The 21812-nt window shown below is 43.0% G+C and overlaps 2 protein-coding genes across 4 annotated transcripts in view; one reads left to right on the forward strand and one right to left on the reverse strand.

The window, feature by feature from the left end:
* Positions 1-225: 225 nt before the first annotated feature.
* Positions 226-4234, reverse strand: LOC139435206 (uncharacterized). Of its 3 annotated transcripts, XM_071205661.1 has the most exons (3): positions 1307-4234; positions 723-994; positions 226-484 (listed from the first exon to the last, which is right to left on the reverse strand). In XM_071205661.1, the coding sequence occupies exon 1, from the start codon at positions 3543-3545 to the stop codon at positions 2466-2468; it is 1080 nt and encodes a 359-aa protein (XP_071061762.1). In that variant the 5' UTR covers positions 3546-4234; the 3' UTR covers positions 226-484; positions 723-994; positions 1307-2465. The 3 variants fall into 3 exon arrangements, with proteins under 3 accessions (XP_071061762.1, XP_071061763.1, XP_071061761.1); XM_071205662.1 differs by having other exon boundaries at positions 226-867; positions 1502-4234; XM_071205660.1 differs by having other exon boundaries at positions 226-994.
* A 5817-nt stretch (positions 4235-10051) lies between these two features.
* kmo (kynurenine 3-monooxygenase) overlaps positions 10052-21812 on the forward strand; it is a 49304-nt gene continuing 37543 nt past the window's right edge. The window contains exons 1-7 of the mRNA XM_034100118.2: positions 10052-10144; positions 10547-10616; positions 10774-10871; positions 12328-12417; positions 14034-14082; positions 15639-15726; positions 20490-20655. Coding sequence (XP_033956009.1) covers positions 10085-10144; positions 10547-10616; positions 10774-10871; positions 12328-12417; positions 14034-14082; positions 15639-15726; positions 20490-20655 — 621 coding nt within the window. The 5' untranslated portion in view covers positions 10052-10084. The remainder of the gene's footprint in view (positions 10145-10546; positions 10617-10773; positions 10872-12327; positions 12418-14033; positions 14083-15638; positions 15727-20489; positions 20656-21812) is intronic.

A 21812-nucleotide genomic window follows, 5' to 3' on the forward strand; every position in this document is an offset into this window, starting at 1 on the left:
TAAATATGTTTTTAGTAATATTTGTCAATAGTTTTACCAAAAATAACTCCTTTGAATCTGCCTATTCAGTTTCTGTTTGAATGTGAAGGGTTAAATGAAAGAAGCTCCTCTCTGCGAGTCTGTGAAGACAGGAGCTGATTGGACGTCCAGCTATGAATTCACAGAGGGCCAGCTATAGTTCAATCAGGAGAGACGTGATGTATGAGTACATGTTTATTTATCGGGACACATGATATGCGGGAATAGTGATTGACGTATTACAACAAGTAACTGTAATGATGTTTTGGCGACTAGGCCCCGGGTTTGCAGGATGATCATTCAGGAGGGAAAGAATCGCTCTGATGAACCCCCCGGGGTCTAGACACTGGTGGTGGTGATAGTAGTTCAGTCCGATCTGAAGGGAGAAGGTTTAGCTTGGCCCTGTATTTAGGAGACAGGAGGCGAAGGGGTGGAGGAGGGTTTGCGTTGACACCTGAAATGACAACTGACAGGAAGGGGAGAGCAGATTTAAAGAGGTTAGCAGGTGCGATGATTGGCTAGCCGGGGCGTAATGCCCCTGATCACTTATTGAAATAACGTGTGACACCCGATGCTGTTGTCTTCCTGATTGAACTTACACTGAGCTACATTTCAATCAGGAGAGATGTGATGTATGAGTACATGTTTATTTATCGGGACACATGATATGCGGGAATAGTGATTGACGTATTACAACAAGTAACTGTAATGATGTTTTGGCGACTAGGCCCCGGGTTTGCAGGATGATCATTCAGGAGGGAAAGAATCGCTCTGATGAACCCCCAAAAGAAGTGAAGTATGAAGTACGGAGCTGTGAGCAATCCTTACCTTGCGGCTGGCTGCGGAGATCTATGGATGAAAAGGAGATTAACATGGGGACATGATGAGCGCCGGAATCGCTTCCGGGCTGCGGGGTTAGTCATGTGCGGGACCACTGCCCGAAACCTGCACGCAGGTTTACCATGACGCAGACCCACTGGCCGCAACCTGCGCCCGCAGGGTTAAACCTAAGCGCGGACCCACTGGCCGCAACCTGCGCCCGCAGGGTTAAACCTAAGTGCGGACCTGTGTCCGCAACCTGCACCCGCAGGGTTAAACCTAAGCGCGGACCTGTCCGCAACCTGCGCCCGCAGGGTTAAACCTAAGCGCGGACCTGTGTCCGCAACCTGCGCCCGCAGGGTTAAACCTAAGCGCGGACCTGTGTCCGCAACCTGCGCCCGCAGGGTTAAACCTAAGCGCGGACCTGTGTCCGCAACCTGCGCCCGCAGGGTTAAACCTAAGCGCGGACCTGTGTCCGCAACCTGCGCCCGCAGGGTTAAACCTAACCGCGGACCTGAGTCGGCAACTTGACTCGGACCCACGTTCGCGACCTGCACTTGCGGGATTAGCATACGCAGATCCGGAGTCATAGCCTGACAGATCCGGAACCGTAGACACGTATACATGCTGACATGTTACCACCACCAGTTATAGGTATATTTACCATCTTTTAGTGTTTGAGGGACCTTTGGATAGCCAGCACGGCACTGATGTCCGGGCGGATGTAGGATGTGAAGGCAGAGGAGGACCATCGTCCGAGTTGTTGCAGGGATGAGGATGAGACGCCTTGATTAGCAGCGGAGGTAGCTGCGCCTATCCTGAACGAATGCCCCGAGAATAATTGGGGCGATAAGCCGGATCTAATGAGAACTTGCTTAAGGTAATGATTGAACTGGTGTTGAGTTAAGGGAAAATCCCCTGAAATAAGAAATAGTGGTGAGAGAGGATTAATGGAAGGTCTAAGACGCAGGAATTTGATCATGGATCCATAAGGGCAGAACGGGGAATCGTTGCGAGCTGCGATGACGGAGCAAGCGCCTCCGCATTTTGAGTGTTTAATGTTTAAACTAAAATGGCTAGCGTGGAAGGATAGGTCGTTAAGGCAGACGTCTTGATTGGGATTGAATGATCGTGAAGCTGTGGTAAATTCGCCTGGTTTAAGAAAAGCATAAATGCCAGCAGAAATACGGCGTCGAGTAGGGCGTCGATGTAGGGAGAAAATAATCCTTCTCTAAGTTTGGAGAGCATAAGGCGCAGAGTGGAGAGTGTAATGGGTCGTCTATGGTCTAACGCTGGGGGAAACGTTTTTAGAAGACCTCTAAGTATGAGTTTAACGGATAGGTTAGCAAGCAAGCTGGGGAAGCTGGGATCGAAGCAGCGAACGTTAAATTGTACTCCTGCTAAGAGGCCCCGGATGTATTGGGGTTTGAGGTGGCGATCAGTGGCGCAGTAGCACATGAAGGCGCACACGGTGGGGATGAGAACGGGTCTAAGTGAGATGCCTACGGAAACACAAAAGAACGCAAACGTTCTCCATGCAAAGTCGTACGTTCTGAGGGTGGAAGTGGCTAAGCCTTTCCTCATAAAATATCTGGCCGACTCTAGGTGCCTAGCTAAGGGGCTCTTGTTTAATGTAGAGAGAGGAGATGCAGAGGAGGAATCCCAACGGGTTGCGGGCTGGCTTCCGGGCAGAGGTTCCGGAAGGTCTGAAATTGAAAGCGAGAGAGGGAATCAGCCACTATATTGAGGTGGCCGGGGACGTGACGAGCTGAGATGAGGAAGTTGTGAGTGAGGGAGGACCACGTGATGCTTCTCATGAACGGCATGATGTCACTACAAGAGGAGCGACCTTTATTGATGATCCAGACCACTGACTGGTTGTCGCAGAGGACCGAGATGCGTTTCCGTAGCCAGAGGTGGCCCCACACGTGGCAGGCAACAGCAATCGGATAGATCTCGTGCAGGGCGGAGGATGAGGCATGATTGGGAAATGAGGGAGGCCACGGGCCCGCGAACCACTCTCCCTGAAAGAAACCCCCAAAACCCACGGATGGGGCAGCGTCCGTGAAAAACCTCATGGAATCAGAGGAGTACACGAGGTCGTCGTAAAAGAAGGTGATGCCATTCCAGTGGGCGAGCAGGAGAGACCAGAAGCATAGGTCTGAGCGGCAGCCTTCGTCTAGAAACACACGGTCGTGGAGGTTTGTTACAGCCGACGCTGCGTCCAGGAGGCGGGAGATGAATGAGCGCCCCTGGGGGATGACGCGCATGGCAAAGTTGAGGTGCCCGAGGAGGGAGAGCAGCTGCTGTTTGGTGATGACTTGTTGCTCGCAATAGGATTTAGTGATGTCGCGTATGCGCTGCAGTTTGGCGATGGGGAGAGATGCTTTCATGTCTATAGTGTCGAGTGTGATGCCTAAAAACTCCAAGCTAGTGTCGGGTCCTATGGTTTTCTCTCCGGACAGGGGGACGCCTAGCTCCTGAAAGCAGCATTTGAGTTTCGCCAGGGAAGCGCCTGAGTTATCCCGAGGGGGATCTATGAGGAGAAAATCGTCCAGCAAGTGGAGAACGGAGGGAATCCTGACATTATTCAGCAGAATCCAGCAGAGAGCTTCGGAAAAGGAATTAAAAATACAGGGGCTACTTCTGCACCCGAAAGTCAAGCGAACTGCAAAGTAGAATTTAGCTTCCCACTTAATACCGAACATGTTCCACTGGGATGGATGGATGGGAATGATCTTGAATGCGTCAGTAATATTGCCTTGGAGAGCCAGGCTCCTTGCCCCGCAAACTTAATTAGTTTGATTGCGTTATCGACTGAGGCATAATGAAGGGAGAATGGCTCTGGAGGAATAAGGCTGTTAATACTGCAAAACGGGCCGGAGCGGGGTGCGGACAGATCGAAAATCAGCCTTTTTTTCTCAGAGTATTTACTCGTGGCTATTCCTATTGGGCTTGTCCGGAACACTGAGAACGGGGGTGAGTGAAACGGACCGATAAGGTATCCTTTGTTGAGTTCTTTCTCGATAAGCTGGGAGACTATGGTGGGTTCTTTAAATGCTGATTGCAGATTTTTTGAAACAAGGGACACGGAGGGAGGAGAAATAACCCCGACCCTGAACCCTTGAGAGAGCCCTGACAGAAGATATTCTACGAACACGGGATCTGGGTGAGTAGAAAGCGCTGCTGCTAAATGTGGGATGTTGATGGGGGTGGAAAGGTGATGTTTCAGGAGTTTTTTCCCCCACGTGGTTTCTGCTGCGGGAACTTCACGTGCCCGCGCCTGGGGCAAACTGACTTCGGGTGAGCCTCCCTGCAGGTACTGCAGATATGGAGATAAGAACAATAAGCAAAGGTGCAGATATTTTCGTTGAACTTATAACAGATCCTGTCGTCTGCCCTAATCTGCGCCTCTTGCCTATTCTGCACCTGGTTTTTTTGTTTATTATTCCCCGACTGTGACGCAGGAAAAGCTCTGAACCCGGAGAAAGGCACTGATGGGCAGAAGGGGGAGGTGTGGCCCTGCGTCCCGCAGCTGATGCACGAAACAACTTGTTGCCCGCCAGTCGCCATCACGAGCAGCTCGGTGTCCAGCACGGACCAGTCCAGGCGAACGTTGCAGTGGGCTAAGTGAAGCGCTGCTTTGCTAGAAAAGCTCTTGTGATAGGAGTAGAACGTGGATTTCCCGAATTTGAGATAAAGATCGCCGATGAGGCCCAGATAAGCGTCTAACTCAACTCTTCTTTCCGGGTAAACGGAACACAGGACATCGCGGAAGATGCCGAAAGCAACCAGAAATTGTCCTATGTTGAGGTCTCTGAGGAGCCGAGGATCTGCGGACTTAAAAACGGCAGTGATGCTTCCTCCCGTGGCGATTGACTTGTCGCACTCCGGGGAAGGCAAGATGAGGGTGACTAAATGTATGTCTTTCCCTTCGAGGATTTTCGCTCTCAGCCGAGAGGAAATGTGAGCGCTCTGGGGAATATGAGGCCTACCTGAGTGAGGCGCTGGGAGTGCTGAAGCCAGGGAGTGAGGGGGAGCTATGATTTGTGGAGGGAAACCCCCGAGACCTGGCATAAATCCTGTTGGCAGCGAAGCGGGGACCGAGGCCCAGTTCGCAGAAGAGGTTGAAGCTCCGATGGGGCCTTTATCCATGGCCTGCAGGCGAGCGTCAATTAGCAGCATAGAGCTAGCCAACGATTGCAGGGAGTTTGCTATGCTATCCGTTAGTGGCTGATTACCGGGGCTCCCGGGCTGGGCGACGCTTGGGTGAGCCTGTGGAAAGGTGGACCTTTTAGATGGACCGGCTCTAGAGGGACTTGACTTTTTTTTCCTTTTCCCCCCGCGGCTCCGCCCGCGTCCTCGCTCCGGCCTCTCGGGGGTGATAGCTGGAGAGTTGGCTGGAGCTGCTGCCCTGGTCTGATGGACCGCGCCGGAGACTTGGTCCGAGAGCTCCCTGAGCTGGGAGAGAGGGAGATCTGAGGCTGCAGAGATACCCTGCTGCCGTAAATGGGTGATTATGAAGTTTGCTTCTGCTGATTGTGAGCTGTCACGGGAAGCCAGGCGGGCGCTCATGCGCCGGAGGCTTGAGGAGTTCGAAGCTGCATCCGGAGGTACATCGGAGCCAGGATCGAGATCCTTCGAAAACGGTTCGTTCTCGGAAGAGTCTGTGTTAGACATTGTGGTTTGTTTTTCTTTCTTTTCTGAGTGTTTACGGAGGAGTATTCGTTTACTACCTTTTGCGTTGACACCTGAAATGACAACTGACAGGAAGGGGAGAGCAGATTTAAAGAGGTTAGCAGGTGCGATGATTGGCTAGCCGGGGCGTAATGCCCCTGATCACTTATTGAAATAACGTGTGACACCCGATGCTGTTGTCTTCCTGATTGAACTTACACTGAGCTACATTAACTGAACGAGAGTAATGTCAAATGACAGTACAATTGACCAATCATATCTTCCCTCTAAATGGATGGGCTTTATTATCGCGGACTTTATGACAAGTTCCGCCCGCTGTGAAACGTTTCTTGTTTCCATAGCAACAACAACTGTCAACAGCGTAAACTTGCCTTCAAAATAAAAGCATGCCAAATTACACTTAAGACATACAACTGCAACGAAAGTAACAAACACAATGCAACATCCTTTTCAATTTCAAAGAACACAAATTGGGTTATCTACAGGTGTTGTTTTGTGTGGTAGAGGGTCGCTTTTCATTGATACGTTTTGCACCCCGGGCGGGCCGCTGTTTTGATATTCCACCAGTGTATAAATAATAAATAAATGTGAAACGCTGCGCTACTCCATTGCTATCAGAACCCAAACTGCCTACTTGGCTCCGAGGCCCCGCGGCCGGCACCGCTGCCGCTCGGTACAGAACTCATCTGTCCTTCCTCCTGATCCCGGCCTAAAGGTTTAAAATAACCTGTAAGCTTCGACATGTTTTGTAACAGCTGCTTGTCTCGAAACTCCTTTTCCCTCAACAATTTCCTTTTCCGAGCGCCACTCTCAAACTTTTTCTCCTAAACAACCTTCATCTGTCACTCAATCACTCGCAATTTGAATACGTCACATGTGAAACATATTCTCATTCTGATTGACTGTTAAGTGGTGCCCACTGACTGTTTCGAAGTCATCATTTTTGAGAAAAATCTCTGGAAACCATCGATCTGATTGATTAGCAGAGCAAATTATCAAAATAGTACGGAGGGAAGATATTTTCGTTTGGTTTACTGGTCTGGGGGAAGCTCGCGAGTGTGTGTGTGTGTATACGTGTGTGTGTTTGTGTAATTTTGCATTTGTGTGTATTGTGTTTGTTTCCCGGGGAAAACACTCTCGAGAAACACCGGCTGTTGTTGTGCCTGCTGTGACGTCAAGTTACTCCGTTCTCCGCTTGTAATTATGCCGAAGCTTCAAAGTTGTATTTATCATCTGAATTTGCCGAAACAAGTTTAATATTCTGAAAGCCAAGACTTTGTTTATTTGAAAACAGATGAAAACAAACTGTCATGGACCATGCCGTGTTATCTATGAGTACTATACGCCTGACATTCATAATGTCAGCCGGAGGGAGGGGGAGTGAGTGGCGAGGGAGAGCTGTCATCTTCCCTTTACAAGCTTCAAAAATGTATTTATCGTGTGATTTTGGAAATAAAAGTTTCATATTCTGAAAGCCAAGACTTTGTTTATTTAAATGTTTTTAATAAAAAAAAAAAAAAATGGAATTAAACTTTTTTTTTTTATTACTTTTTTATAGGCCCCCGATCTCCGTAGGCCCCTGGGCTTCAGCCCAGGTCATCCCGTGCATTAAGGCGGCCCTGGCCACGCCCAATTGTTCAAAGGGAAAGGAGGCCCAACCAAGTACTGAGAGCAGAAACATTAACCCTTCTATTGTCTTAGTTTTCTTCCCCCCCCCTTACTTTGGTGTTCGCGGTCAAATTTGACCGGTCGTGTATTAACTGCTATTACATTAACATCAAAACCATTAATCATCACCACATTTAATTTAACACACTTTCAAACTGTACATATTGTATCAGACTACTGGTATACATGAACAACTGCAGTAAATATAGAAAGAACAGACACTGAACATGTATTGCGTGTGCCAGGTGTGATCCACGTGGGGGGATGGGCACATAAGAGCGGGACATTTGTCAAATTGTTCTGTGTGCGTTTGTGTGTGTGTGCCAGGTGTGATTCACATGGGGGGATTGGGCACATAAGACACACACACACATCTAGAGGATGTGTGTGTGTGTGTGTGTGTGTGTGTGTGTGTGTGTGTGTGTGTGTGTGTGTGTGTGTGTGTGTCTGGCCTAGCATTACTATACTTGTGGGGACCTAAATCTGTTTACACAGTCACGTGTGGGGACTCGTCTCCCTTATGGGGACAAATTGGAGGTCCCCATAAGGGGAATCATTCATTTTAGGGTGAAGACTTGGTTAGGTTTAGGATAAGGGTTAGGCATGTGTTGGTTATGGTTAAGGTTAGGATAAGTCTCCAGGAAATGCATGTAAGTCAATGTAATGTCCCCTGAAGTGATGTATACATGGTTTGTGTGTGTGTGTGTGTGTGTGTGTGTGTGTGTGTGTGTGTGTGTGTGTGTGTGTGTGTGTGTATTTGATCTGATCCGGATGGTAATTCCTTTTCTTTCTGGGACCGGGAACACCATGGGTGTTACAAAGTTGACTAAATCATCCAAAATTCAATGAAAGTGGTGGTCAGCCATTTTATATGTTCAAATGTCTAATGTGAAGGTTATTTTGTATAAGCGCTTCGAGATTTGTCTTGGCAGATGAGAAGCGCTATATAAATTACATTTATTATTATTATTATATCATAAAGCCTTAATTCAATCTAATGTAAAACAAAAAAGTTATGATTGATTAAAGCAGTAAATCGGTCAGATTTGACCCGAAGACAACAGGAGGGTTAACAGACTTTTGAGAAGGCCGACATTTTTGTATTTAAAATACATTTTTGTATTGGTCATGTATTATAAAAAAAATCTGAGAAACTGACATTTGGATTGTCATTACCTGTAAACCGAAATCATCAAGATCTAAACAATGAATGAATTAATTAATCTATATAATATATGAGTTTTTAAATAGAAATAATGAAATTAATCAACCTCTCCACGATATTCTAATTGATTGAGATGTCTGTATTAAGCTATCTTTGTTCCTCTACCCAGGTGTGCTGCGTTGCTGCAACGAGGTTCAGATGAAGTGCAGCTGGAGAAGGAAGAGGTTAAAAGCTCCAGTTCAGCAGCAGGAGAGAGAGGTCTCTGGCCAGAATGGATGTTTGTACACTATGTTTTATTATAATGAATCCTATGGATTTGATTATATTAAAGGTGTCTTCTGTGTTCTATTTGGGTCAGTGGTGGAATTGTGTTAGCCCCATAGGGCCATTTTAAGGGTGGGGCGTAATAAATGGGCACTCGTCAGATTGAACGTCCATGAGGTGAGGTAAATGTGTATTTGTCTGTATCTCGTGGCCGTTGTTTGCTTTGTACAGATTGTTGTGAGTTAATGTGTGGGTGTTGTTCTTTGTTTAGTTGATTGTTTCACCAGCCTGCAATTTCATTTTTGATCACCCTGACTAGTTAGCCACCGGGCAGGTTTGAAGATCTTGCCACTTTAGTTTTGCCTTTCTTATTTTTGGTGGCACGCTTTAGTATATGGCTGTAGTAGACTACATCTATGGTCTTCGGTGATGCACTAGGTTCAGCGTTAAAGTCGCTTCGTTAATATAATGAGAAGAAACATGTGTCATGAGGAGTGGTTATGTAGCCACTGAAGTTTACATTTCAACCACTAGATGGCGACATATTGCTTTCCTTGTTTAAAGACATTCCCTACCTGAAATAACTCCTTTCATCTTCGTGTCTTCTTTGTTTTTCCTTATTTAACTATTTGTACAATGGACTACACACAAATAGGTTATCATTGTAATAATAATAATAAAGCTTTATTTGTATAGCACTTTTCATACAGCAGGTGCAGCTCGAAGTGCTTTAACACAATTGCACACACCACAAATTAAAATTGGAATGGAATTCGTGTTCAGTGCAGAGTATTACAGCTTGTTCCATACAATAAACAGACAATAAAAAGTACAACACACAGCACAGGGCAAAGACATATAACATAAAGTTCAAGGTGTGGTGGATTGTTCATTGGGGTTATTTAGAGTCCATTTTGTGTCAACAAATTAATCAAATAAAGATAATAAAATAAATGTATACATTAAAATAAATATAATAAAAATGTAATTTTGAATTAAGATTAAAATATTAAAAGACTAACTTCAAATGTCGCAAATAAATCTTTTAAATAAATTATATAAGGAAAACACCTATAAATTAAATAAAACAATACAATAAATACATAATAAATAGTTAAAGACCATTTAAAAGGAAAACCCAAAAAGATGTGCCTTTTAGCTGTTGTCTGAACATTATTTTAATAATTGCAGGATTCTTTAAAAATAACAAACCTATAGCAGGAAGTCCCTCTAAAGCAGTCTACAAGGACATCAGGCCTCCAGAAAGTGTTCAGAGAGCCCTCGGTTATATGTTCCTCGTGTTTGCTTGTTGAAAGGGGAACTGAGTTGGGAAGGGACTTTCATGGGACTCACTGTGCTCCTCCTACTATTATAAATCATTACCCACTGCTTCTGTAAATCACTCTGAACCAGACAGTGAGCGGGGCAGAGCGCCAGAGAACCTCAAGCACAATGGAGGAACCAACCGGCAGATTAACCCCGAAGAAAGTTGCAGTAGTTGGCGGAGGGTTGGTAAGAAAAGAAAAGTGTAATATTTAACTATTTTAGTCCTAGATCTTGTCATTTAATCTCATGACTACATTTGGTGTCTGTCTTCCTTCAAAGTGAGTAGGTAATCAGTATTCTTATTCCGATTTTGAAATTGAAAGAAGCAGATAAGACATTTTTTATTTGCATTTACCAATGTGGAAAATAGGAAACAAGTTACCAAAAGAGTGTGTAGTATGACTATGCAGCATATAGTGTTAATATCATTTAGTAAAGAGATAATTATTTCTGTATGACAGTATAAAGCAATGTGATTGTACAGATTTAAACCGATTTAAACAGGTACATGTTTAACTTGTGATATCAGGCTGTATAAATCAAATGTGATTGATTGATTTTGCAAGATGTCTGTCCTTCACCCCTCAGGTTGGGGCGCTGAACGCCTGCTACTTCGCCAAAAGAGGCTTTGATGTGGAAGTCTTCGAAACTCGGGAAGGTAGTGTTCAAATAACATCTTCAATCAATGCCCTCTTTGAGGAATAACTCATGAATCAACATTATAATAATCAATATCCACACCAAATCAGAGCCTTTTCAACTGATAACCACACATTCACAAAAGTAAGATTAACACTTTGTCTGATTCTGCTCAGATATCCGACAAGCCAACGTGGTGAAGGGAAGAAGCATCAACCTGGCTCTGTCTCACAGGGGCCGCCAGGCACTGAAGCATGTTGGGATGGAGGACAAGGTATGTTGGTCAAAACACTGTTTATCTAATGTTGAGGAAATTAGATAAGATTGCTCCCAGGGCTGCAGGGGCATAGTGACCAGAGTTTGGGTATTGGAAGAAACAAATACTTGTGGAGGTTATTTACAAGCATGGGGAGTAACGGATCACATGTCACCCTTGAAAAGGGGCTTTCAACTGGTTAAATAAAGGCTACAAACAAACAATGTAATTAGGATTTCAAAAAAGGCAACTGTTTTCCCTTACAGTTACATAAAAAAGACATAATCAGATTACTGTTACATTTAAAAAAAAATTGGAATTACAAGCAGGATAACAATGTGTCTAAAAAACTAAAAAGAGCATGTTTGTTGTAAAGGGTCAGATGTTGTCTCTTCTCTGTCAGCTGTTCTGTTCTGTAGGCTAACACTTTAAGAGTGAATCTATACGCCTACTGCCTGAATCTGCTTTATGGTTTTCACTTTCTTTGCTTCATTTGTTCTGTTTTTAATTCATTTAATTTAAATATGTTCATAGTGTGTGAGCTTAACTGTGTGTATTAAACTAAAACAGAGCATTTTGTGTCTGCTCAGATTTAATTTCTGCTTTTTCAAACTGTAGTATGTGCTCATGTGTTTCAGTGTTGGTGTATAGGCTGCTGCCTGAATATGCTGAATGAAAGGCAGCTTTACTATAAATAAAATCTCTGAGCAGAGGACACATTTTTGGCTGGGGACGTATCTTCCTGATGTTGTAAAGCGTGTATCTGCAGCAGCGGGTTGTAGCAGCGATGTTTGCAGTGAAGGACAGGTTGTTATCTAGGGTCACACCCAGATTCCTTGCAGTCTGAGTCGGGGAAACAACAGAGGTGCCGATGTTGATTGTTAGGTGAAGAGTAGGACTATCTTTTCCTGGAAGGAAAAGCAGTTCAGTCTTGTCAAGGTTGAGCTTGAGGTGGTGAGCAGACATCCACTGAGAGATGTCAGCTTGACAAGCAGAGATGCGTGCGACGACCTGGGTCTCTGAGCGGGGAAAGGACAGAATTAATTGGGTGTCGTCAGCGTAGCAGTGGTATGAAAAACCATGCGGGCTAATGACTGATCCGAGCGAGTTTGTGTACAAGGAGAAGAGGAGGGGAATGAGGACAGAGCCCTGAGGGACCCCTGCAGTTAATTGACAAGGGTCGGACTCGGACCCTCTCCAAGTTACTCTGTAGGTACGGTCTTTGAGGTATGAGGTGAGGAGGGAAAGTGCAGAGCCTGAAACTCCAAGTTTTTGGAGAGTGCGAAGGAGGATCTGATGATTCACCGTGTCGAATGCAGCAGACAGGTCCAACAGGATGATGACAGAGGAGAATGTTGGGGGCAGAGAGTTGACATTTACTTAGCAAGACAGCTTATGTAGAATAAGACTTACAAGAACATCATTATTTATCCTTAGTGTCATTTAAAATTTTGACCCATGTGTTTTTCCTCAGATTGTCTCCCAGGGGATCCCCATGCATGCAAGAATGATCCATTCCCCAAGTGGGAAACAGTCCCCGATCCCTTATGGAAAGAAAGGCCAGGTAAGTCTTTGCTAGAGTGTAAACATCATGCAACACCCGGAAAGAGGCAGAATCACTGAAGACAGTGTATCCCCCTGCCAAATGTAGGACTCAAGTCATTCACAGATACAAATGCCCATTTTATAATAATAACAACAGACTAAACACACAACAATGTCATTCATTTTTTGGTTTAACCTTTATTAAAGTCTCACTGAGATTCATTTTAGGTTTTACAAGCGTAAGTGGGAGAAGTACTCAGATCTTGTACTTGAGTAAAAGTAGAAGTACCAGAGTGTAGGAATACTCTGTTACAAGTAAAAGTTCTGCAATCAAAATATTACTCAAGTTGAAAAGTATTAGCATCAACATATAGTTAAAGTAGCGACAGTAAAAGTAATCATTGTGCAGATTGGTCCATTTCAGCATAATATATATATGATGTGTTTTATAATGATTGATCATAAAGTGTTCTCAAAGCTGGTGAAGGTGCAGCTAGTCTGAAGTACTTTGTAGACTGCAGGGTAGCTTGTGGATTTACTCCAGGTGGAACTAAAGTCTGATTCAACACTTGATTAGATTTCACATCATTCATCCACATCTGTAAAGTAACTAAAGGTATTAAGCACATGTAGTGGAGTAAAAGTACAAAATGTACCTCTGAATTGTAGTCGAGTAGAAGTACAAAATTGCAAAAAATTGAAATGCTCAAGTAAAGTACCTTAATAGTGTACTCAAGTATAGTACTTGAGTAAATATACCTAGTTATTTTACACTACTGTTTACAAGAGAGTCCTGGCCAAGATAGGCAGCAGCAGAGTGACAGACAACACAAGTAAAGAGAACATATCATGATCACAGTCAGAAACACCATCACACGAAGCATCTACAGAGCTGCTGTTTCTCGGTCATTCAGAAGCACTTTACGTCTGTTTAGAGGAGCAGCTCTCGGAGTTTCAGATCATATTTCCGCTGGTTCAAGGCAACAGGAGCAGCAGAACTAAACTCCCTTTGCTCAGTGTGGACTATTAGAACAGTTAGTCAAAACATGTCCTGTCCTGTAAGATAGAAGAATAACACTGAGAATTACACCAAGAATAGCCCTATACATTAGGATATGCCAATGTTTCAGTCTACGGGTGGTAAGCGCAAACCATCCAAGCCGAGCACACAAGGAGCTAAGTTGTGTTCAAGGGGTCTATGGTTTGTTCTAAATGTCTGTGGTAGATGTATCCAAAGAGTTTAGGCCTTTTAGAAGATGCATTCATACATACATTGCCATAGTCCAACACAGACATAAAGGTTAGTTAGTCCTATTATACTAAACCTATTAGTCAATACCATATCTTAGTAGATTTGATTGTTATTCACATGGTAATGAGGTATTACTATATCTTGTCATTTTGACTTTCTGGTAAATAAGGCCGACAACTTGATCCCATTTCTGCCTATAATAGACTATTAGTATGAGAGGGAAAGATGCCATAACATTTCTTATTATTTGTCTAAAGTCTAGGACTTTCCGAAAGTATGTCACAGTAAAAGTTTGACAACTTTAGATCATAAGTTTAAATGTCACAGTTGTGTTTGTGTAACTGTGGTGGAGTTGTATTTAATGCAGATTGTTTTCCTTTCAGTTCATCCTGTCAGTTGACCGAGCCAACCTGAACAAAGAGCTGCTAACCGGTAAGAACATTACGTGTTTGTTTCTATTATACTTTCCATTGCTACACAATGTCCGAAGATGTGTGCTGAAATGACCCAATTATAGCCTAACTGAAATGATAATTTAACATACAACATTGTCTAAAAGAAAATGCTAACTTTGTTAAGGACATTCTCCCCATCTGACAGCAATGTGTTGTCTCTCCCATGTGTGAAAAAACAACCGAGTCACTTTTACGTCAAAGTTACGAAAGCAATCCTACCAACATTTTTGTTACACTTCTAACCGCAGTATTACAAATATTTTGAGATTAGATTAAGATATAGTTAGCAGCAGCAGGACAAGGTGACACTTGTACAAAGAAGGAGCAAAAGAGAAAATTCTTTTTTTCATTGGTCTTCCTTCTAAAAGCTTGCCTCAGCAAAAAAGTCATTTTAATGTTATCGAGCAGATTTTTACATTTTAGTTCAACTTAAAAAAAGACTTTAGCTTCACTTTGGGACTAGGACAAAAAAAGGTTTAAAATATTAAAAAAGGAGATTCTCTCTTCATATTTATCAGCCATGTGCTTATGTTAGTAGTAGGGATAGGCGTTTGTCTTTCAGTCCGTTCAATCCGACTGTTGTTGGACAAAATGTGTAGTCAAAACAATAGGCAATATTACAATTATTTTACACAGGCACAATCCGAGAGATGGCTAAGCCTGAGTTTGGCCTTAGTTGGTTGGTTCCGCTCAGGAGCAGGGTTCTAAAAAGGATCACATTTGCCATTGTGAAATTGGGCTGAAGTTCTCAATGGACTTTGGAATTCCTCAAAGTAAATATTGTTACAACAGGCATTACATCCAGGACCAGGATAAGTGCAGTTTAAACCATATCGTTTTGAGTTAACCAGAATGAACAAATTAAACATTGATTTTAATTAAATGTATTATGTCAACAGGTTCCACATAATTGTATGAGGTTAGTTGAAAGAAAAAATATTAAGTTGAACGTAATACAGTTGTTGACCTAATACATCTAGTTAAAGTCAAAATGTCTGTTTTTTTGTGTAAGAATACTCTATTAATACATATCCTTAAATTCTCTGAAAGCCTGGATTAAACCCTCAATGTATTCTTTATTCATAAACTGTGTATTGCACTCCAAATGAAATGACAACTCTTCCCTAACACGAGTTGTCCTACATTAGGTGGATAACCAGCGTGCTGAGCCTTATCGACTGCAGACCCTCTCTGTAGAATTACCTCTGGGATTTGTTATTCTTTCTACCCTTAAGGGATTGTGCCTTATATTAGGGCCAATCCAGTCTCCTGGAGTGAAGAGGAGATGTTGACAACCTAAACATGGGTTTTTAACAAATGAATACACACTGACTGTTCTGTTGAGACCCTTGTTATCAGTTTGAGGTCATTCCACTTCATTGATGTGCTGACGGTCTGTGTCCTTACTGCACTTTACTAGAATTTGAAGGCTCTTTGTGCTTTTTCACGAGATATTTCTTATTAACCTGCTGGTGTTATGACACACTTTCGTCTGTGATATAAGCTCCTTTTTGTAACATGTTTATCCGACAGAGGCTGAGACATATCCAAACATGAAGATGAACTTTGATCACAAGCTCAAGGATTGGAGTCCTGAAACAGGGCTAATGACCTTTACCAGGTAAATAATTACCAATAGCAAACATGGAGTAATCTGGGAGGAGGATCTGCATTGTTTAACACAGTCTTTATTCATCCATGTCTCCTGTGTGTTACATGTTAACATATGTTGCCTTGTCACATTCTGAGGTGGTGATACACTTCTTACCTTTGAAGCTGCTCTGCATGACCTTTCTTTTTTAGCTCTGTAATTGGTAGTCCTTGAGCTAAATGTCACATATTTTACAACCCAATTAACAATTGGAAATTAGCATGCAGTGAAACACCAATTGCTTAGTCTGATCAAAGAGTTTCAATTACATTCAGAGTTATCGAAAATGTGTAAAAATGCATTGGATGTTAATGTTTTCATTTCTTCATGCCTATTTTAAAATGTCGGTTCGAATGAGTCACTCTGCATTTATTGCTAAAATGAAAAACTTAAATTCACCTTAAATTTGTTGAGTGTGCTAAGAATTAAAATGTCATCCTGGAGTGCACTTGACACTTATATACTTAATAAAACAGTGTTTTAATTTCAATAAAACATTGCAACAGTGCACAGGCAGTGTGTTTGCATGTGGGGATTGGAACACACCCTTTGCCTTTTGTTTTCTCCACTGGAAATGCAACCTAAACAGCACTGCATCACATACGTGTTACATTACCACCATATGCTTAACTGTCCTCACCCCATCTCACCTGTATTGACATTATGTGTGAAAAGGAGCAAGAAGGAAATGTGTGATTAGTAAGAATCAGTAGCAGTTAGGGCTGGGCGATTTGGCCTAAAAATAAAATCTCGATTTCTTTCTAACTAATGGACAATTTTCGATTTAAACCTCGATTTTTTCTGTTTTTTTTCAGTTTTCTTCTAAACAAACCAGACCAAGGCAAAATTTAAATACATATTTTCTTTATCAACACAATAAAAAGTAGTCTAGGCCTATGTAAACAAATCAAAACAAAACAGTGGTGCAAAAACAGCACCACGGCACTTGGCTGTCATTAATGTGCAAAGATTTTTTTTTAATCAAACTGGAAAAAAAATCTCTTGTAGGCCATCCCTGAAAAAACTTGTAAAATGAAATACAACAAATAATAAATAATGATAATGAAATTAATAATAAAAAAATACCCTCAAACAAAATAACATCCCTTTAACTTTCTAGGAAGTTGTCTTTCTACAGACCTTACACAGAACAGTTGTTTGTTCTATGTATGACCGCTTGTACCCAGGGGCGGACTGGCCATTGGGAATACCGGGAGTTACCCCGGTGGGCCGGTTCTGTGTGTGGGCCGGAGGGCCAAAAAAAAATAAAATGTAAAAAACAAATATTCTTTTTTTTTTGCCTAAATCCTACCGGCCCACATTTGTAAGTGTTCCGGCCCAGCCCAGCCCAGCCCAGCCCAGTGGGGTGTGGCAGGGAAACAGGGTTCAGGGGGAGTGGCTTTCCCCGTAGGATAGAAAAGGGGGAAGTGATGTCTGACTCAGAGGTTGCGCGGCTGTGGAGAAGAACGTGTTGCCCACGTTCTGTTACTGAGTTTAGGCTAGTTAGCTAGCAGGTTTATTGTTTTGGGTGCAGTCACTTTTGCCTCCACTTGCTGTTCAAATAATGTTGAAAGAAAAAGTAAATCTGTTTACAGTTCTGTTTTATATGGGTGTTGAAGAAGAAGAAGAATTGGGAGGGATGAAACCCTCTTTAATGGTCACACATGCAGAGCACACAGCACACACAGTGAAATGTGTCCTCTGCTTTTAACCCATCCTAGTACCAGGAGTCTAGTACTAGGAGCAGTGGGCAGCTATTGTACAGGAGAGTGAGAGGGGGAAGGGGGATGTCCGGTGCCTTGCTCAAGAGCACCACGGCAGGGCAGGAGGTGAACTGGGACCTCTACAAGTAGAAGTCCACACTCCAAATGTAGGTCTGGTCGGGGACTTGAACCGGCGACCCTACGGCTCACAGTCCAAGCCCCTACTGACTGCCATAGATTTAGTCCCTAATTTTGCTCTCAAAGTGCACCAGATTGATGCATTTAACTTCAACATTTTAAAAAAAATCTTCCCGGGGAGCTTGCCTCCGGACCCCCTAGAGGAGGTGAGGTCCACCACCTGCCCACACCCACATTGGGTCCAAATGTTATTGCATCAATGATCTGTTAACATTAAAATCACTAAATATATGCTGTAACTATTTTGCTCTAGGCAACTCAAGGGCTCAATGTGATTACTATATGAATAATTGTCCAAAATAACATAAAATGCATAGGTTTTTTTGTTAAGTAACATACTTTCGTCGCCGGCCGGTCGATACATGCCGCGCATTAAGTGGGCCTGTCTGTCAATTAATCCCCGGGCCACTTTTCCCCCCCAGTCCGCCCCTGCTTGTACCCGAACCACTTCCATACAACTGAAGTAGCACCTTTTTTAGGAATGAGTTCTTCATCTGTGTTCGTGGACATTTTTATGGTACGTCTGTCGGTGAAGCGGTGAATGTGATTGTAGTAGGCTATGTGACTACCCGATCTGCAGCTCTGCACATGCGCACAGTGTTATAAATTAAAATCAATGTTTTTGATGGCATAAAGTACCTTAAACATACCGTCAGTTTAAATGCTGTTTTATACTGAAAAACCAGAAGTTCTCGTGCGCAGTTGTTAAGCTTTTATTCTGAAAATCCTTCATCTCCGGTTAGCATTTAGCATGTGGCTAATATACCATTTACTATAGAGGTGAATTTAGTAGCGATATGAGACGGAGTGTTGCACACCGAAACATACTGATTTCAACACTACAACTACTGTATATAGACGTCGAGATATTATTATTGCTGAATATTAAATGAAGGTACAGTTTATTTGAATACGTTTGTTTACAGACGTGGGTAGCATGAGACAACAACCGGAACTACCAGAAATGAAACCAGCCGTGAAGTTTTTCCTGTCTTGAGTATTGATTACAGTGTTCAAAACCATATTAAATGAAAAGTCATGAAAGAGATACGGAGGAGAAAAGGCGTGTTTAGTTATATATGTAATGTACAATGTCTGAGTCCTCTGTTATGCTCAACAACGAACAACGAACACAGCATAACAACAGCAGATCGGGCAGAGTTGCAGATCGGGTAGTCACAGGCAATGTGGCTCAGTTTTGAGCGCGTTCTGGAAAGTGAGAGAGTAAGCTACTACGGAGTCCCTTAAAGGAATGGTCCACTCATTAGATAATTAATCAAAACTTCCGTATTTAGTGAAACATTATGTTTAAACCATACCCTGAAGAAATCAGCGATATTCCCCGGTAAATAATGATTTTATAGCTCTTTTTTATCAAAACCTTTATATTCCGTCTGGCCGCCGCCATTTTTGCCATTTTCAGTAGTCACGTGATGGTCGTGACGTCATCCATGCGTTCACTTTGTCAACACACGGAAACATGGCTGAATATTTGAGTTCGGACTGGTCAGCAGAGGAAGAAGTTTTGATGTTTTATCAGTATGACAATACGACACCCTCTGTCCTTAGACCCTCACATCGTACAAGGAAAAACTTCCGAAGAAAACCCACAGTTTAAAGGGAACATGGGAGAAACCTCAGGGAGAGCAACAGAGGAGGGATCCCTCTCCCAGGACGGACAGACGTGCAATAGATGCCGTGTGTAAATTGAAGAGATAATACATTTGCCAACATAGATAGTCCGATGTTTGGAAATGCATGTGTGTATAATAGGAAGATGATATAAGATACTATATGTATGCATGTAGTACCACCCTGCTAGCGATTCCCTCTCTCGTTAGCATACTCAGCTTCGTTTGTCCCTGGCCATAGATCACGATTTTATGGGCCGGAAAAAACTGGGGGAAATATACACACTAGCCGGTACTACGCTATATGGAAAGGCCACCAAAAACTGTCCTGGCCTGGACGCTAAAGGACGTTAAAACGGGACTAGCCGCTGCAATGGAAATGCGCTATAACATACCCTTATTCTTACTCCGAGCACTACTTCTGCTCCTCCGTCGCTTCACACTTGCAGAGGGCGATTTCTCAACTGGCCGAACTGGTGTCCTGGTCGGTGATGACACCAGAAAGACCGATGGTACTGCATCTCCATTAAGTAATGGTTGTTCCATAAATCCCATGTTATGTTTTATCATACTCTCAGAGTAGTCGTCCGGAAATGTGAAATGTTCGCTGCATACATGAGCCTGTAAATCTCTCGGTTCGGGCCGGCCACATTTCGCTAGCCACTGCCTCTGAATGTACTTCTTATGCTTACCTTTTGGCAACAGATGGAACCGAGCATTCCGTGGATTGTTCCTATCAGAATTGTGGCAATATTTCGCGATACAGTGAGGCATATTTGAAGAGAGAAACTACAGTAAATAACATGGAGATCAACGTGTCCTCGAAAACCAAACGCATGGATTACGTCACGTCCGGAAAATGGCGGCGCCCACAGTGTTGATGTTATTTCGGTATATAATCAGTTTAAAATCACTGATAATGTCATCGGATTAAAAAAAAGAAAAGAAAGACTGGCAGGGACTGGTCTGTTTTATCGGATGATAATTATTTAAAAATGAGTGTCATGAGCATACCATTCCTTTAAAGCAAAACAAATCTGCGGAGTCTAGAAATGTTTTAAAATCGCGATTTTTCGGTTCAGCCATTTCACAAACCGTAGGAAAGTAAAAATGCAAATTAATCGTGAAAACCGAAAAAATCGCCCAGCCCTAGTAGCAGTACATTGAAGTTAAGTTGTCTTGTTTCTGCTTCTTTCCTCAGGTTGGATGGGTCCCATGATCAGATCCAGGCTGACCTGATTGTAGGCTGTGATGGAGCGTTCTCCGCCATCCGCAAGCAGTTCCTCCGCTGCAGCCGCTTCAACTACAGCCAGACCTACATCCCCCACGGATACATGGAGCTCACCATGCCGCCCGTCAACGGAGAGGTCAGTCCCACGGTGTCAGTGTTTCCCCTACCATTGTCTCCCGCCAAGGGAGCCCGCCCCCCCGCTCAGGCAGCACCCCCCCAAAGCAGTAAACCTAGGGGAAACACTGTGTGTACAATTACTAGTAAAATAATCTGAGTATCAAAATATAAAATGATTACTGATTACTGATTACTTTCCGTTGCTTTAAATGTACCTTGATATTACATGACAAGAGAAAATGACTATAAGATGTTTTCACTTAATTGTATTTTGAAAGACAACAGAACAATGTGACCTTAAAAAAAGTACCCAAGCATTCAGCATATTCAGGCATGTATTAATTATTGTTGGTGCATAAATTATCAGTAACACTGTAAGTTATACACCAACACTGTAACACGTGAGAACATACTACAGAAATCAAATCTGAGCTGGCAAGAAAATGCTCCGTAAATGTACCAGTAATCTGATTTAGTCTTTTCTTTATGTAACTGCACAGTGGCGGCGCCAGAGTATTTTTGTTGAGTAATCTATGGTAGGGCTAACCCATACAGTGGTGGGGCTCAAGTCAGTATTTGCACTGTAATTACATACACGCTCCCCTTGACAGTGAAACGCCACGCGTGAGGTTTAGATTATTTCCGTTTCAATCCAAATTGAACTGTATGAAATAAAAAGAGATTTTTTTTAAATACTAACATAAAATACACATTCTGGTACTCTCTTGAGAAGAAAAAAAAAAATCTATTACTACACATTTAAAAAAATGAATGCCATTTTAGTTTTTTGTTACCGTACTTTTCGGACTATAAAGCACACCTGCATATAAGCCGCAGCAGCTAAATTGTCCGTCTGTCTTGCTCTCGTTCTGTCTCTCGGTTCCACTTTTACTTTGGCGCGCTACCTGTCTCACTCTTTTCCGACCTCCAGCTTTTCCTGCTGGAGCCCGCCGCTTAAAGGTGGCGGGCGCGGACCGGTCATAGAGCCCATAGCGTTAAAGGTGGTTAATTTTACCTGTAAAATCCATAGATTTAGGAGGTTCCCTAGTGGCCATTAGCTGTACAAAAAAAATGGGGAAAAAAGTTGCGGCTTATAGTCCGAAAAGTACGGTACTTTGTTCTGAAAGCTGAACCTGCTGCTCCTCAATGAGAGAAGAGGGAAGAGGCTGTGTGAAT

This window comes from Pseudochaenichthys georgianus, chromosome 15, assembly GCF_902827115.2.
Source record: "Pseudochaenichthys georgianus chromosome 15, fPseGeo1.2, whole genome shotgun sequence".
Classification (NCBI taxonomy): domain Eukaryota; kingdom Metazoa; phylum Chordata; class Actinopteri; order Perciformes; family Channichthyidae; genus Pseudochaenichthys; species Pseudochaenichthys georgianus.

Bases quoted from the DNA above. Each gene is read 5' to 3' on its own strand.
- LOC139435206 (XM_071205662.1), bottom strand. From the start codon at position 3,545: ATGTTCGGTATTAAGTGGGAAGCTAAATTCTACTTTGCAGTTCGCTTG.